At 63.9% G+C, this 12426-nt stretch overlaps 6 protein-coding genes across 6 annotated transcripts in view; 3 read left to right on the plus strand and 3 right to left on the minus strand.

Annotated features, from left to right (window-relative positions):
- F751_5833 (Auxilin-related protein 2) overlaps positions 1–2464 on the minus strand; it is a gene marked incomplete at both ends in the record, with an annotated part of 3913 nt that extends 1449 nt beyond the window's left edge. Inside the window, 3 exons of the mRNA XM_011398352.1 lie at positions 1126–1227; positions 1342–1814; positions 2341–2464. Of these exons, the coding sequence (XP_011396654.1) occupies positions 1126–1227; positions 1342–1814; positions 2341–2464 (699 nt within the window). The remainder of the gene's footprint in view (positions 1–1125; positions 1228–1341; positions 1815–2340) is intronic.
- Positions 2465–2984: 520 nt separating this feature from the next.
- F751_5834 (Glutaredoxin-C6) lies at positions 2985–3615 on the plus strand (the record flags this gene model as incomplete). The annotated part of the gene is made up of 3 exons (XM_011398353.1): positions 2985–3066; positions 3174–3344; positions 3545–3615. The coding sequence occupies 3 exons, from the start codon at positions 2985–2987 to the stop codon at positions 3613–3615; spliced, it is 324 nt and encodes a 107-aa protein (XP_011396655.1).
- Positions 3616–3929: 314 nt separating this feature from the next.
- F751_5835 (Protein Hikeshi) lies at positions 3930–4667 on the minus strand (the record flags this gene model as incomplete). The annotated part of the gene is made up of 3 exons (XM_011398354.1): positions 3930–4156; positions 4350–4490; positions 4619–4667. 3 exons carry the CDS (start codon positions 4665–4667, stop codon positions 3930–3932), a joined length of 417 nt encoding a protein of 138 aa, XP_011396656.1.
- Positions 4668–6714: 2047 nt separating this feature from the next.
- F751_5836 (putative sodium-dependent transporter YocS) lies at positions 6715–8182 on the plus strand (the record flags this gene model as incomplete). The annotated part of the gene is made up of 3 exons (XM_011398355.1): positions 6715–6918; positions 7106–7575; positions 7888–8182. 3 exons carry the CDS (start codon positions 6715–6717, stop codon positions 8180–8182), a joined length of 969 nt encoding a protein of 322 aa, XP_011396657.1.
- Positions 8183–8478: 296 nt separating this feature from the next.
- F751_5837 (hypothetical protein) lies at positions 8479–9308 on the minus strand (the record flags this gene model as incomplete). The annotated part of the gene is made up of 4 exons (XM_011398356.1): positions 8479–8596; positions 8755–8848; positions 9043–9108; positions 9245–9308. 4 exons carry the CDS (start codon positions 9306–9308, stop codon positions 8479–8481), a joined length of 342 nt encoding a protein of 113 aa, XP_011396658.1.
- A 944-nt stretch (positions 9309–10252) lies between these two features.
- F751_5838 (hypothetical protein) lies at positions 10253–12361 on the plus strand (the record flags this gene model as incomplete). Its single annotated transcript, XM_011398357.1, has 5 exons — positions 10253–10469; positions 10672–11091; positions 11418–11555; positions 11841–12068; positions 12243–12361. 5 exons carry the CDS (start codon positions 10253–10255, stop codon positions 12359–12361), a joined length of 1122 nt encoding a protein of 373 aa, XP_011396659.1.
- Positions 12362–12426: the final 65 nt, after the last annotated feature.

Raw genomic sequence — 12426 nt, forward strand, 5'->3', positions numbered from 1 at the left:
GTTCCGGTGGGCAGCTGGAGGTGGCTCAAGCAGGCGAGCAGGAGCTTGGGTGTCACTCAAATGGGTGCTCAAGTCTGTCTCTACCACTCTGTCCACCTCCCAAGACCCAAAGCAACATACATCGCGGTACAGGTCGCTGTAGGCCGAGGTGTCGACAGCCGGCAGCGCATCGCCCAACCCGGCCCAGCCCGCCGGCCCGGCGCCCGAAGGCGCAGAGCGCGGGCGCTGTGCGGCGCCCGCGGCGGCCGCGGACGGCGCGGCACGCGCGACGGCGCGCGGCGGCAGCGGACCGACAGTGAACATGGCATCGATGTGCTGCAGGCCTGCCGACGCGCCACCTGCCGGCGAGGTGGGGGCCGCGGCGTCGGTCCCCAGACCCATCAGGTCGTCCAGCTGGGGGTCGGCTGCTGCGGGGCCCGATGCCGCCCCGCCCACGCCGTCGCACGATGCAGGACCCCACGCCGCGCCGTCCTCTGCAGCATGTTTTGCGGCCTGCACGCCGCCCGCCACTCCCTCCACGCCCAGCAGGTCTTCGTACAGCGGCGGCGCCGGCCGGGCCGCCTGCTCCGAGGAGGGGCGCCGCGGCTCGTCCCCGGGCCCCGCGCCCCCAGAAGAAGAAGCAACGGCGGGGTGCGAGTACGACGCCGCGCGGGGGGCGGCCCTCGGCCGGGGGCCCTCCGCGCCCAAGGCTCCGCGCGGGGAGTGCTGCAGGCTGGGAGGCCGGGCCGTGGGGGGCCCGGCGTGCGCATAGCTCCACCCCGCGCCGTCCCCCGCCTCCTCGTCCTCGTCGTCGCTGCGCGCCGCGCGCGCGCCCGGCAGCGCGCGCTCCCACACGTCGTCGTCGTCCTCCTCGCCGTCGTCGCGCTGCAGCCCCCCCTCCTCCCGCAGCCGGCGCTCGGCCCAGCGCTCCCCCGCCGCCGCCTCGTCCATGATGCGCTGGACCACGGCGCGGTCCTCCAGCCCCAGCGCGCCCAGCGTGGCGGACTGGGAGCGCGGCGACTGGCGCGCGATCTGGGCCGCCCAGTCGTAGTAAAAGGCGGGGAGGGCGGCGGCGTCCCCGCCCCCGCGCCCGCCTGCCCCGGACCCGGGGCGGCTCGACGGGCGCGGGGCCTGCAGCTCCCGCACCGACTCCTGCAGCTTCTTGCCGGCGCGCATGAACCAGGCCGCCGAGCCCTGGAAGGCGCGCTGCGCGCGCTGCTTCACCTCCGCCGCCAGGGCGTGGGGCGCCTGAGGGGGGGAGGCGGGCTGCCCACCCAGGACCGACCCGCCGGGGGGGCGGGGCGCGGGTCGGCGGGGGGGCGACCACCCCTCCTCGCTCGCGGTGCGGCCCGCCCCGCCGACCACGTCTAGGTATCCGGGCGGGGAGGGGGACCGGGCCTCCGAGGCTCCGTCCCCGGTCCAGGGAATGCCGTGGCCGGGGTGGGGGCAGGGGCTGGTCTCCCTGGGCGCCGGCCGACGCGGCTGGGCATCCTCGCGGGCGTCCAGGCCGCGTGACTCCGCCGTGATGTGCTGACGGTGCGCCGCCGGGGAGGCCAGCGTCTGGCTGGAGGGGAAGCCAGGCAGCAGGTCATCGTCCCCGGACGCCTGGGCGCGGGGGCTGGGCCTCGCAGGGTCAGAGGGCGACGCGCCCGCCTCCCAAGCCGCCTGGCCGGACGGCGAGGGCGGGGCGGGGCACGCCAGGTCCATGCCGAAAGGATCGCTCGGGTCAGGGGAGGCCGAGACCCCCAGATCCATGAGGGAGGTGCCAGAGGCGGGTGGCTGGGGAGCGGTGAGGGTGGGAGGACCAGAGAAGAGCGCGTCAAAGTCGTTGAGCGCTGCGTGGTGTGAGGAGGAGGGGGTGGAGAGGTGATGGGTGGGGTCATACCTCGGCAGATAGTCGCCATTTCTGGCATATGGGGCTACATGGGTAGGTATCCGATTCCGTCCCATCAACTTCATCATCGCGCCCTCCGCCAACCGACCTGATCCAACACTGGGCCGACTGCTGGAGAGACTGATGTTGGAGGCGGACCGCGGCGGGTTCCTGGAACAGGAAAGGTGTGTCTTGTGGCTGTGGAGGAATGTAGTGTTCCTTGTTGGCCCAACCCCCTGTGCACCAGAGGGTGCAGCCAGGCAAGAATGCTGCCCTCCACAACTCTCCAAACCGTCACCTCGGTTGCACCAGCTGCTCCAAGTCATCGACACTAAAGGGAGCTGCTGCCTCTACGGGGCTCTTCGTCTCCGGGCGAGGCGGGGTAGCTCGATGGGAGACTGCGGCACCGAGTGTACGCGGGTGAAGAGGTGGGTTGCTTGGGGGGTGTCGTACGAGTACACCCCGCATGACCGTCGCGCGCCACCCACCTTGCCGCTGCTTTTTCATGTCGGACATTGCCTTGGGTCGACCCAGTATGTCCCCCTCCAATCCCGAGAAGCCCGACAGCAGGGATCCCAGCGCATCCTCACCACCTCCGGATCGGTTCGACATGATCTAAGACCTCTGGGTGCCTCCTTGTTACCAATCCATTTGTAGATATGGATTTTGACTGGATGCGGGGGTCCAAGTCGGAATGCTGGGCCTGTGGTCTTTACTCGCTGCCGTTCCTCCCAATCTCGAGGGAGGGGCAGGTGCCGGGGCGCGCTCTGTCGTTGGCGACATGGACGGCGATCATCCTCATATTATGTCTGAATCAGGGCTGACAAGTCATTCGAAAGACGACAACACAAGTTTCAACCAAAAATATATATCAACAAGCAAACATGGCGTCTTTTGCGCTCGCCACCACGGGTGCTTCCCTGGCCTTTACCCGTGTGCTGCGTCCCCAGTCACTGCATCGCGTTGCCCTCGCTAGGCCAGCTGCTGTCCGGACAAAGGGTGCGCCTCGGGGTTCATGCATGCCGGTTTGGCCTTGCAACGCCTCGATGCCCATGTAACGACGGGATCACACCATGCAATCCCCGCAGCCCTGCCCAACCCACGCCGCGCCCTGAGCGTGACCACCCGTGCCATGTCGGGGGATTTGGTGGCCACGCTGAAGGAGAAGAACAAGAAGAACCCCGTGGTCGTGTACTCCAAGACCTACTGCCCATGTGAGGCTGGTGGGGTGTTGATGTGGATGCTGAGGCCCTTCAGCCTCACAAAGTCTACTTGCATGACGTCATTGCCCGATGTCCCCCTGCTATCCACCGATGGCCAGACTGTGCGGAGGTGAAGAGCCTGTTCCAGAAGCTCAAGGTGGACGCCAAGGTCATTGAGCTGGACAGCCTGGCCGACGGCAACGACGTTCAGCAGGCGCTCTTCGAGGTGGTGGGCAAGAAGACGGTGCCTCAGGTGTTTGTGGGTGGCCAGCACATCGGCGGCTGCGACGGTGAGTCCACAAGGGGAAGTGATGAATATCCTGATGCAAGAACATGCACCTGAACACCGTAAGGAGTAGTTTCCTGCAGGGATCCTCAAATTTCTGTGGCAGGCACTGTCACAGTGGTGCCAGCATCGCTTTGCATGACAGGTGCATTGATGTGAGGACACTCATGACAATCCCCATGTCTCCCCCATGCTACCCCTCAGACACAATGGCTGCCAATGACAGCGGCAAGCTCAAGGAGATGCTGAAGGAGGCTGGCCTGAGCGTCGCCTGAGGGCAGCTGGGAGCACATCAGTTTCTCATAGGGACCTGGTCTGCGCCCAGAGGCAGCTGGTTGTGTACGTTGTTGCTGCTGCGTTCTGTCATTTTTGTTTGCTGCTGTCTGAAGCTTCTGGAGCTGAGCTTACAAAGTTGTGGAGCTGAAGGGGACAGAGGAGAGCAAGCTGTACAGTGTCACCTGCAGGGGATGAATCACCTGCAGGGGAAGAAGCACCTGCAATGCACACCTGTGTGTGCCAAGGTGCCAGAGCACTGATTGCTACATCACCGTCCAGAGCCGAGCAGGGGTTCCCTGCACCAGGCGTCCACTCACACCTTGTCGCGCTGGCGTGTGAGAAAGTCTGGGTCCTTCCTCAGCCGCCGTTCGAGACGCTGGTACCAGGCATCCAGCACATTCATGGGCACCAGCAGGTTGTTGCTCCCTACGTTCTGCACTCCGCCAAAACTCTGCATGAAGTTGAAGAGGTCCAGGCCCACCATCTTGGCAAACTCCTCCTTGGCGCCCAGCTTGCTGCCCTCCTTGGCCCGTGCTTGGTCTGCAGCCAGGTTTGGGAGGGCGCAGTGGGGAAGACTCTGAAACATCAGCCCTACGCATTTGAGCCTGCTGAGCATGCGGGCACTCACGCTGGCGAGGGACTCCCGCTGCCTTGCTTCTCCATGGCGCGGTGTATCCATTACTACCCCCCCCTCCCCGACCCCAACCCACAGCTAGACAGGGCAGTGACTCACCCAAGGGCTCGGCCAGGACGCCTATTTGAGCATACCCTGGCCCCACCACCGTGCATGGGGGCAGCTCAGGCCAGGACAGGGGGAAAACATCGCTGGGATGGCTGTTGGTCACGCACCCACGGTAGGACCAGTCTTGACCGCCTGGGTGGAGAGTGGGGCAGAGCAGCGCTGGTGCGAGGTAAGGAGAGACATGCAGGATAAAGCCAGTGATGTTGCACTGACGCAGCAACGCTTGAGCAGGTTGGCCAAACCCCTGCATGCGCTGTCACGGCCAGTCAGGCCCGGTAGCCGGTCCAGAAGGCCTTGACAAACGGGCATGTCAAATTGTCAGGACTTGCCTGTGGACACAAAGAGTGACAGTGCAGCATCAGAGGGCAGCGAGTTGGGCTGCACTAAGAAGAAGGCCACCTCTTTGAGGTCGGTATGGCCAGATGTGACCAGGCTGGTAGCGTCCAAAACCTGGGAGCGCAGAAGGACACCCGAAGGAGATCACGGTCTGAACGGAGGCACGAGCGGCAGTCTCCATCTCATGCATGGCGCTGTTCTTTTGCCATGAAACCTAGGCCTCCGTACCCAGTGCCTGGAGTCCGCTTGCGTGAAGGCGGTGTTGGGAATGGGAGTTGTGCAGCCGGTGAAGAAAATTCCAAACCCCGACGACATCGACCGTGATCTGGAAATGGCATGCCACAACAACCTGTCAGCATATATGTGAACGCGAGTATGCACGCACTTCCTGGCCCCCACGCTCGCTGCTACGCATTCTTTTCTCTTGCACGCTCGCCGACACTGGCCAGATGGATGGGACTCCATTCGAATGTCCTGCCAGCGTGGCACCCGCATGGGCCATACAGTTTGTGTCATACAACCTACCTGCCGTCTAAGCAGGTAGGTTGATCTCAATGGTTAATATATGGATCTTATCGCTCCCATAAAGACCGTGCATGAGACGGGCTATCCGCGACAGCCGCCACTCTTGTCTGCAATGACTGAGTTCTGCTTTAAGACTACAGCTATTGATTACCCCCTCACTGGCTATTAATAGGTGGTAGTCACAAAACCCGGCCCGGGTACTACACTCCGGCCTGGGAGCATGGCGAAAGCAGGCTAGCACGGATGCAAGGAGTGGTGATGGCGCTGGTTTCTGGGTTTGTCAGGAGCAGCGTTGTCATTGAATTGTGTCATGCATCGCTGAGAAATGTTTTGGAGCCAGGCGCACGGATGGTTGAATCCATGACTGATGAGCCCGCCGCAACAGAACGCATTTTGGCACGCTCGCACTTGAAATATAGACAAGCATTGTGTCTTATCAATAGTTGGTCCTGTGCGGGGCAGTTCCTGGAGGTGAGGCCAATTGGGAAGGGAATGGTGATTCTGATCATCTTTCCTTTGTCATGCATTGGCATTCTGCCAGAAACTTTCTCAACTCATACAGCTGTGGAGACTTCTGACCCCGGCTCCCAATGAGAGGCACTGGAGACTGAGGTATGACCCTGATCTCAGAGTCCCAACTCTCACTGGAGGTCTGGATTACTCGCTAGCCACCTAACAGGCACTGCCCACGGTCTGCTGGCATGCTCGAATTGGAATAGATTGCCAGCAGAGTATCCCCAGGTACAGCGCTTCAGTACCAAGCCCTTGTTCCCTTGCTAGGTTGTGTGTCATCAAAGTCCTTTACTATTTTCAGCAACCAGTCGATTAAAGCTGGCACTGCTCATGTGAAATTGCTCATGTGCTGCTCAGGTGTCGGTAAATTTCAGGTTGAGTCCCTTCACAGTCCTCCACTGTAAGGGCAATTTCCTCGAAGGAATTTGTAGGTTTCTTACCACGTACGACATCCTCCTCGGATTTCGAAAATGGGTGTGCTCCCATTGCCCAGCGACTGCTGAATCCCTCGTGATACTGCTAAAAGTACAATTAGTATAGGGAAACCGCGGAGCGTATCATAATTACCAGACACCCATCGCTTGCGGTGATACATCGCATCCAAGGAAGATGTATGCGGCCGGTCGTGGAGTGCTGGTGTCCCCGACTGCAGCCACAACGGGGCGATGTACTCCGATCGCAGCCTCGCAAGTCCCCTTTAAATCGGCGAGGCGTGTCAACCAATGTCCCCTGACAAAATCCGCTCGCACGAGTCTAGACCGTCCATCAAAGTGCGAGAGCTGATTGTCGCGCAACCCTAGGGTCCCTGGAGCCAGGGCAAGGGAGCTGATCTGGGTGGTTCACCTCTGGCACCAGGGCACAGAGCTGGCACACGCCTGGTGTACACTTCTTCGGGCTGCAGCTTGGAATCAGAGTCCCCTAGCACTCTACTTGTCCATGCAGGCACAGCCTCCTCCATGGCCTCCGCCGCCGGTCGCCGCCCATGCAGCAGTGCGACAGGGCAGTGGCAACACGTGCCTCATCCGCTGCGGCCGGCGACGCGCTGCCCACCGGCCCCGCGCGCCTGGAGAAGCTGGCGGACGTGCTGACCATGATGTTCCCGCTCTGGGCGCTGGTCAGCGGCGTGGTGGCGGGCCGCCGCCCAGCCTCTCTCAACTGGATCACCGGCGCGCAGTTCGAGGCCGGGGTGGGCACCCTCATGCTCGCCATGGGCCTCTCCCTGACCAAGGACGACTTCCGGAAGGCACGCGGGCTCGGGGGATTGTATAGAGAGGGGGAGGGGGGAGGGGGGAGGGGGTGGCAGACCTCCATCCCCTCATCAACATCGACCCACCCACCCATCCACCCGCCGCCAAACTCACCACCCGCCGCAGTGCGTGTCCAACCCGGTGCCCATCCTGTGTGGGTTCGCGGCCCAGTACGCCATCATGCCCAGCCTGGCGCTGGCCATCTCCCGCGCGCTGGGCCTGTCTCCCGGCCTCTCCGTCGGCCTGATCCTGCTCGGCTGCTGCCCCGGCGGCCAGGCCTCCAACATCGCCACCTACGTGGCCAACGGTGACGTCGCGCTGTCGGTCATCATGACCGCCGCCTCCACCCTGGCCGCCACGGTCATGACCCCGCTGCTCACCAGCACGCTGGCCGGGCGCTTCGTCCCGGTCAGCACCGCCGCGCTGGCGGCCTCCACCGTCAAGCTGGTGCTCCTGCCCACGCTGGCCGGCGTGGTGCTGAACGAGACGCTGCCGGGCCTCGTCGGCCGCGTGCGCCCCGCCATGCCCCTCCTGGCCATCCTGCTCACCGTGGTCCTCTGCGCCACGCCCGTCGCGCAGGTCGCGCCCCTCCTGGCGTGCGTGCGAGGGGTTGGGTGGATGTGAGGGGGCACTGGCCTTGTTGGATCCAGAGACCGGGGGGGTGGGAGGATCCCTTCCATTGAGGGGTCCCCCTGCCCGTGCCATGGGGAAAACGGGGTGTCACGCCGTCCTTCAGGCCTCCAGACGAGTCCTTGGGGGCGCCACGCTCCCCCCTGCACACCCGGCTGCCCCATGTGCCGCCGACCCGCGGTGTCCACTGCCCCCTGCTGCAACACGACAGTGCACCACCCGAGCAAGCCCCACGTTGCGCCCCAGGGTCTCACACCCACGATCACAACCACCTGCAGGCTGCACGGCGCCTCGGCCTGCCTGCCGGTCCTGCTGCTGCACACGCTGGGCTACTTCTTCGGCTACCTCCTCCCGCGCGTGCTGGGGTTCGGGGAGCGAACCTCGCGCACCGTCAGCATCGAGACGGGGATGCAGAGCGCGGCCATGGGCTACGCGCTCTCCACCAAGCACTTTGCCGACGTGCTGGTGGCCATGCCCTCCGCCGTCTCCATCCTCTTCATGGTCTGGATCGGGGCGGCGCTGGCGGTGGTCTGGCGCCTCGTCCCCATCAAGGACGACAGACATGCGGCCTGAGGGCGCGGCACAGGCGGTCTGCAAGGAAGCGCCGACGGTCCCTGCCTGCCACGACGTGCGCGCTGCCCGACGGTGCATGGATGGTGGCACGCCCTCCCACGCCACCCACCCTGGGACTGCAATCCCCTGCATGCGTCCACCATCATGTCCCTCCCACCCAGGATGGGTGCCGCAGTAAAGTCAGGGGAGGTGTACAGCCTGCAAGCACTGCAGCGACGTTCACTGTGGGGTGCAGACGGAGGGAGGGGCAACGTCGTGGCATAGGTGTACATGGGGGGGGCCGATGGCGCGGGGGTTCAGTTTTTCTTGGCCAGCACTCGCGTGGCAGCCAAGGCGGCCGCGGCCGCCAGCAGGGCCAGCTGGACCCAGGGCGCCCTGCCCTTCTCCTTCTTGGCGGGCTCGCTGAGCTCCGTCCTGAGCGAGGCGAGGGAGGGAGGCTCCATTGAGAGGAGGTAGGTTGCACACTTGCGGCCCTCAAGCGCTGTGCCGGCCAGCACACACATACAGCCGGACATGTGCATGTCCAGCTCCAACCTATGCACCGCCACGCAGCCACCCAATCCTCCACTCACGGCTCTGCCTCCAGGGGGGGTGCGCCATTCCTGACTTGGTCGGGGAGGAGGTAGTTGACAGAGACGCGGATGAAGCCGCCATCCTTGCCCAGCTCTGAGGTGGGGTGAGGGGGAGCGAAGGGTGGGCAAGATCTACGCCATGCCCGTCAGTGCATGCACATATCATGTCGACTGGGGCAGGCAGTTTTCTCGTCGTGACCTTCGACCCAGGGCATGTAGGCCTGGCTTGCATGCTGTACTGCTCCCCCCTCCTGTGACAACATGCCAGCCACTGCTCGCGCCACGTACTGGGCTGGAACAGCTCAAAGTACTTGTCGACCGGCACAGCCTCCAACAGGTCCCGAATGTATATGCCTGCAGATGGGGCACAGCCAAGATGGATGACCTCATCAGCGCCCACTGCACTGGAGGGCAGGAGGGGGCAAGCGTGCACCTCGCGGGCCATTGTTGTGGAGCGCGCTGCACCACAAAGGGAAGCCCCTGCACTCACCGCAGGCCGCGACGATGCTGGATCTGGCAGGCCTCTCATCGGACTTCTTCTCCTGGCAGAGCATGATGCGGAGTTCATTAGCGTCCTTCAGCGCCTCCCTGCAATGTCCAGACAGGATGGGAGGGGTCACGGAAGGGGCAGGTGAGGGAGCACTCCATCACGGCTGTGTCCACAACACCCAGCAGCCAGCTGACACCAGCAATCAGGCTCACAGTGCGAGCTGCTCCTCCCAGGTGATGACATTGTCGACCACTTTTTGCAAGCTTGTGCTCTTCTGTGGAAACAGTTGACCAGAACGGACCATTGAAGACCGCAGCTTGACCAACTGGTGCTCACGGTGTCATGCAGTCACACCGAGCGATTGTCTCACCTTGACGATGCGGGAGCCTCCACGGATCTCAACTGCATTCAAAGAGTGACTGTATACGGCTCAGATCAACCAAGATTGCCGGGGCCGGCATCAGGGACCATCCGTTACCCCCTCCAACCACAGGCAAGAGCTTATGGACTCGCCTTTGACGTAGCCCGCCTGGAATGACGGGTCCCACACAGGTTCGTCGTTTTTATTGTGCCCTGCAACTTCGAGCACCTTCACCACAAGGTAGCCCTCGACTATATCGCCATTCGTGGCCATCGCACACCAAGCCGTGCAGGCTGATAGGACAGTGGACCAGGCCGGCAGGGGTAATCTCCCGACAGCGCTTCTCCGATCGAATAGGCAGGGAGTATCGATGCGTTACTGCTTTTATGCCGTCGTCGCGAACCGTGCGTGTCCGGTGGCTCCATCCATTGGATCGAAGGTCGATCACCGGATTCCCACGAGGGTGATGAGCTGCCGTGCTGCGAGTTCAAATCACGGGATGGACGAGCCAGGCCAGCCGGAGCATTCGGTGCCGAAGCAGGATCGTGTGCCATCCGGCGCGAGTAGAAAATTGATTCGAGTTCATCTGTGCATTTTTATCCAAGCGTAGATAGTGTGAGTGCGTGTCGGGATCAGCCTGCCGAGTCATGGGGGCTAGTGCCAGCACCCCGGCAGACTTTTCCCACAAACTGAGGCATGGCGTGATCGCGAAGGAACTCGACGGCGGCAGCCTGGGGGAGCCCAGCCTGGCCGTCATTCCCCAGCCAGGGGGAGCGCCCCTGCTGGCACTGGCGTACCAGGTATCGTCCCTGCCCCACCAGGGCTCCAGGGATCAGTACATTGCCTTCACCACCAGCAAGGACGGTGAGGGTGGAAGCGATGCATGTGAATGAATACTGCATACATGGGGATCGAAAGACTGCAGGGCAGGGATGTGTCGCGAGTCCCCGCCCCTGCACATGTGGGGTCGGAGCAGGGCCTGCAAGCTCGCGAGCTTGCCTCCCGCGAGTCCATGACTCACAAGCCGCACGATGCTCTCCACACAAGGCCCACCACCTGCCCGCAGGCGGGGAGACGTGGCAGCCGCACCGGCCAGTGCAGTGGGGCTTGACGCCGCTGTGGGCGCCCGTGCTGCACTGGGACGCGGCGGGGCGGCGGCTGGCCCTGTATTACTCCGAATCGCGGAAGGCCCCCTCCCCCGGTGGCGACATCCGGCGCATAGTCTCCCTGGACGCCGGCACCACGTGGTCGCCGCCCAGCCTGGTGTGGGCGCACGAGGCCCACGAGCCGGTGCCCAAGGTGACCTCCAGCCGCCCCGTGCTCGGCACCAGCGGTGAGCTCTTCCTGGCGGTGCACCTGGAACCCCAGGGCGCGCACGCCGTCTTCAACAAGGACACCTACAGCGAGCTGGGGGCGGAGCGGGCGGCCGTGCCATGCGTGACGGCGCCGCCGGGGGCAACCCCGCCCAGCCTGCTCTCGGCTGCGGGTGGGTGTCGTAGGTTATGGGGCTTGGGAGCGGCGATGTGTAGCGCTGGGGGAAGGCAAAGCACCTTCATCGTGATGCCTGATTCGGCCGGGGGACCTAGATCTCAAGCGAAGAGGGCGCTGTCATTGACCATGGCATGGTTCCAGCCTGGCGACTCTTGCGATCACTACATCGACGATACGCGTGCAGACTGCATGGTGTCTCTGGACGTATTCCTGGGAGACATGTCCGACATGCCTCGTCACAGGGTCACCAACTCCACATCCCCACCTTAACCACCTGCTGCTGCGACCCCCTGCGTTTGTCCTGGCCCCTCTCTCCCGCAGCGATCCTGGTTTCGCGGGACGGTGGTGACAACTGGGCGCTGGCGTCCATCATCGACCACCCCAAGACCTGGCTGAACCAGCCGGCGCTGGAGGTGCTGTCGGATGGCACGCTCGTGGCCCTCTTCCGCAGCTGCATGGGTGGGCGTGGGGGTGGCAAGAGGGGGAAATATGGGGTGAGGGTTGGGCATTTCACCCCGCAGGCCGGGAGGGTGGACTTCATGCCCCTGGCATCTGGTCGCTCCCATGTCTGTGCCCTCTGGCGGCATGCCTGTTTGCCGGCAATGCCCCTGCTGTGTGCGTGCCAGGTTGCTGTCCCTCCCCGCGACCGGACCTGGTTGCGAAGACTCTCAGCCCTCCGGCACCACCGTCGCTCACCCTCATCACCACCTCCCTCTGTCTACTCCCCCTCCTCTCTGATGCCAGGGCAAGTGTTCCGGTCCGTGGGCACGCCCGACGGCAGCTCCTGGAGCAAGCCGGGCGCGGTGGCGCTGGCCAACCCCAACTCCAAGCTGGCGAGCCTGCTGCTGGACGACCAGCTGCTGGCGGTGCACAACGTCGGCTCCAAGGACCGGGCCAGCCTGACCATCTCGCTGTCGCTGACCGCGGGCAGGACCTGGGAGGAGGTGGTGTCCCTGCACAAACTGCCGGGAGGTGCGGGGCGCTGGGACGGAGGGTTGGCCCTGGGGGGTCGGTGGCCTCTGCTTGTATGAAGGGGATCCTTGACTTCGTGCATGGCATGTCCGATGTCCAGGTGCCCAGCCCCAGGCCAGTTACAGGTGTTCACACCAAACTGCAGACCCTTCCCCCAAGCATCGACCATGCCAGGTGTAATCAGCTCGCCCAGCATCGTCGCCTGGAGCGAGGACACGGTCAAGGTGGCCTACTCGGTGCAGGGCAGCGGCCTGCGCCTAACCACCGCCCAGCTGGCCGTGGTGCAGAGCTGAGCCCTGGCGCCGAGCGGCGATGGAAAGCACGGTGTGGCTCTGGAGCCGTGCACCCCCCGGTTGCC

The sequence above is a fragment of the Auxenochlorella protothecoides genome, assembly GCF_000733215.1.
Source record: "Auxenochlorella protothecoides strain 0710 unplaced genomic scaffold scaffold70, whole genome shotgun sequence".
Lineage (NCBI taxonomy): Eukaryota > Viridiplantae > Chlorophyta > Trebouxiophyceae > Chlorellales > Chlorellaceae > Auxenochlorella > Auxenochlorella protothecoides.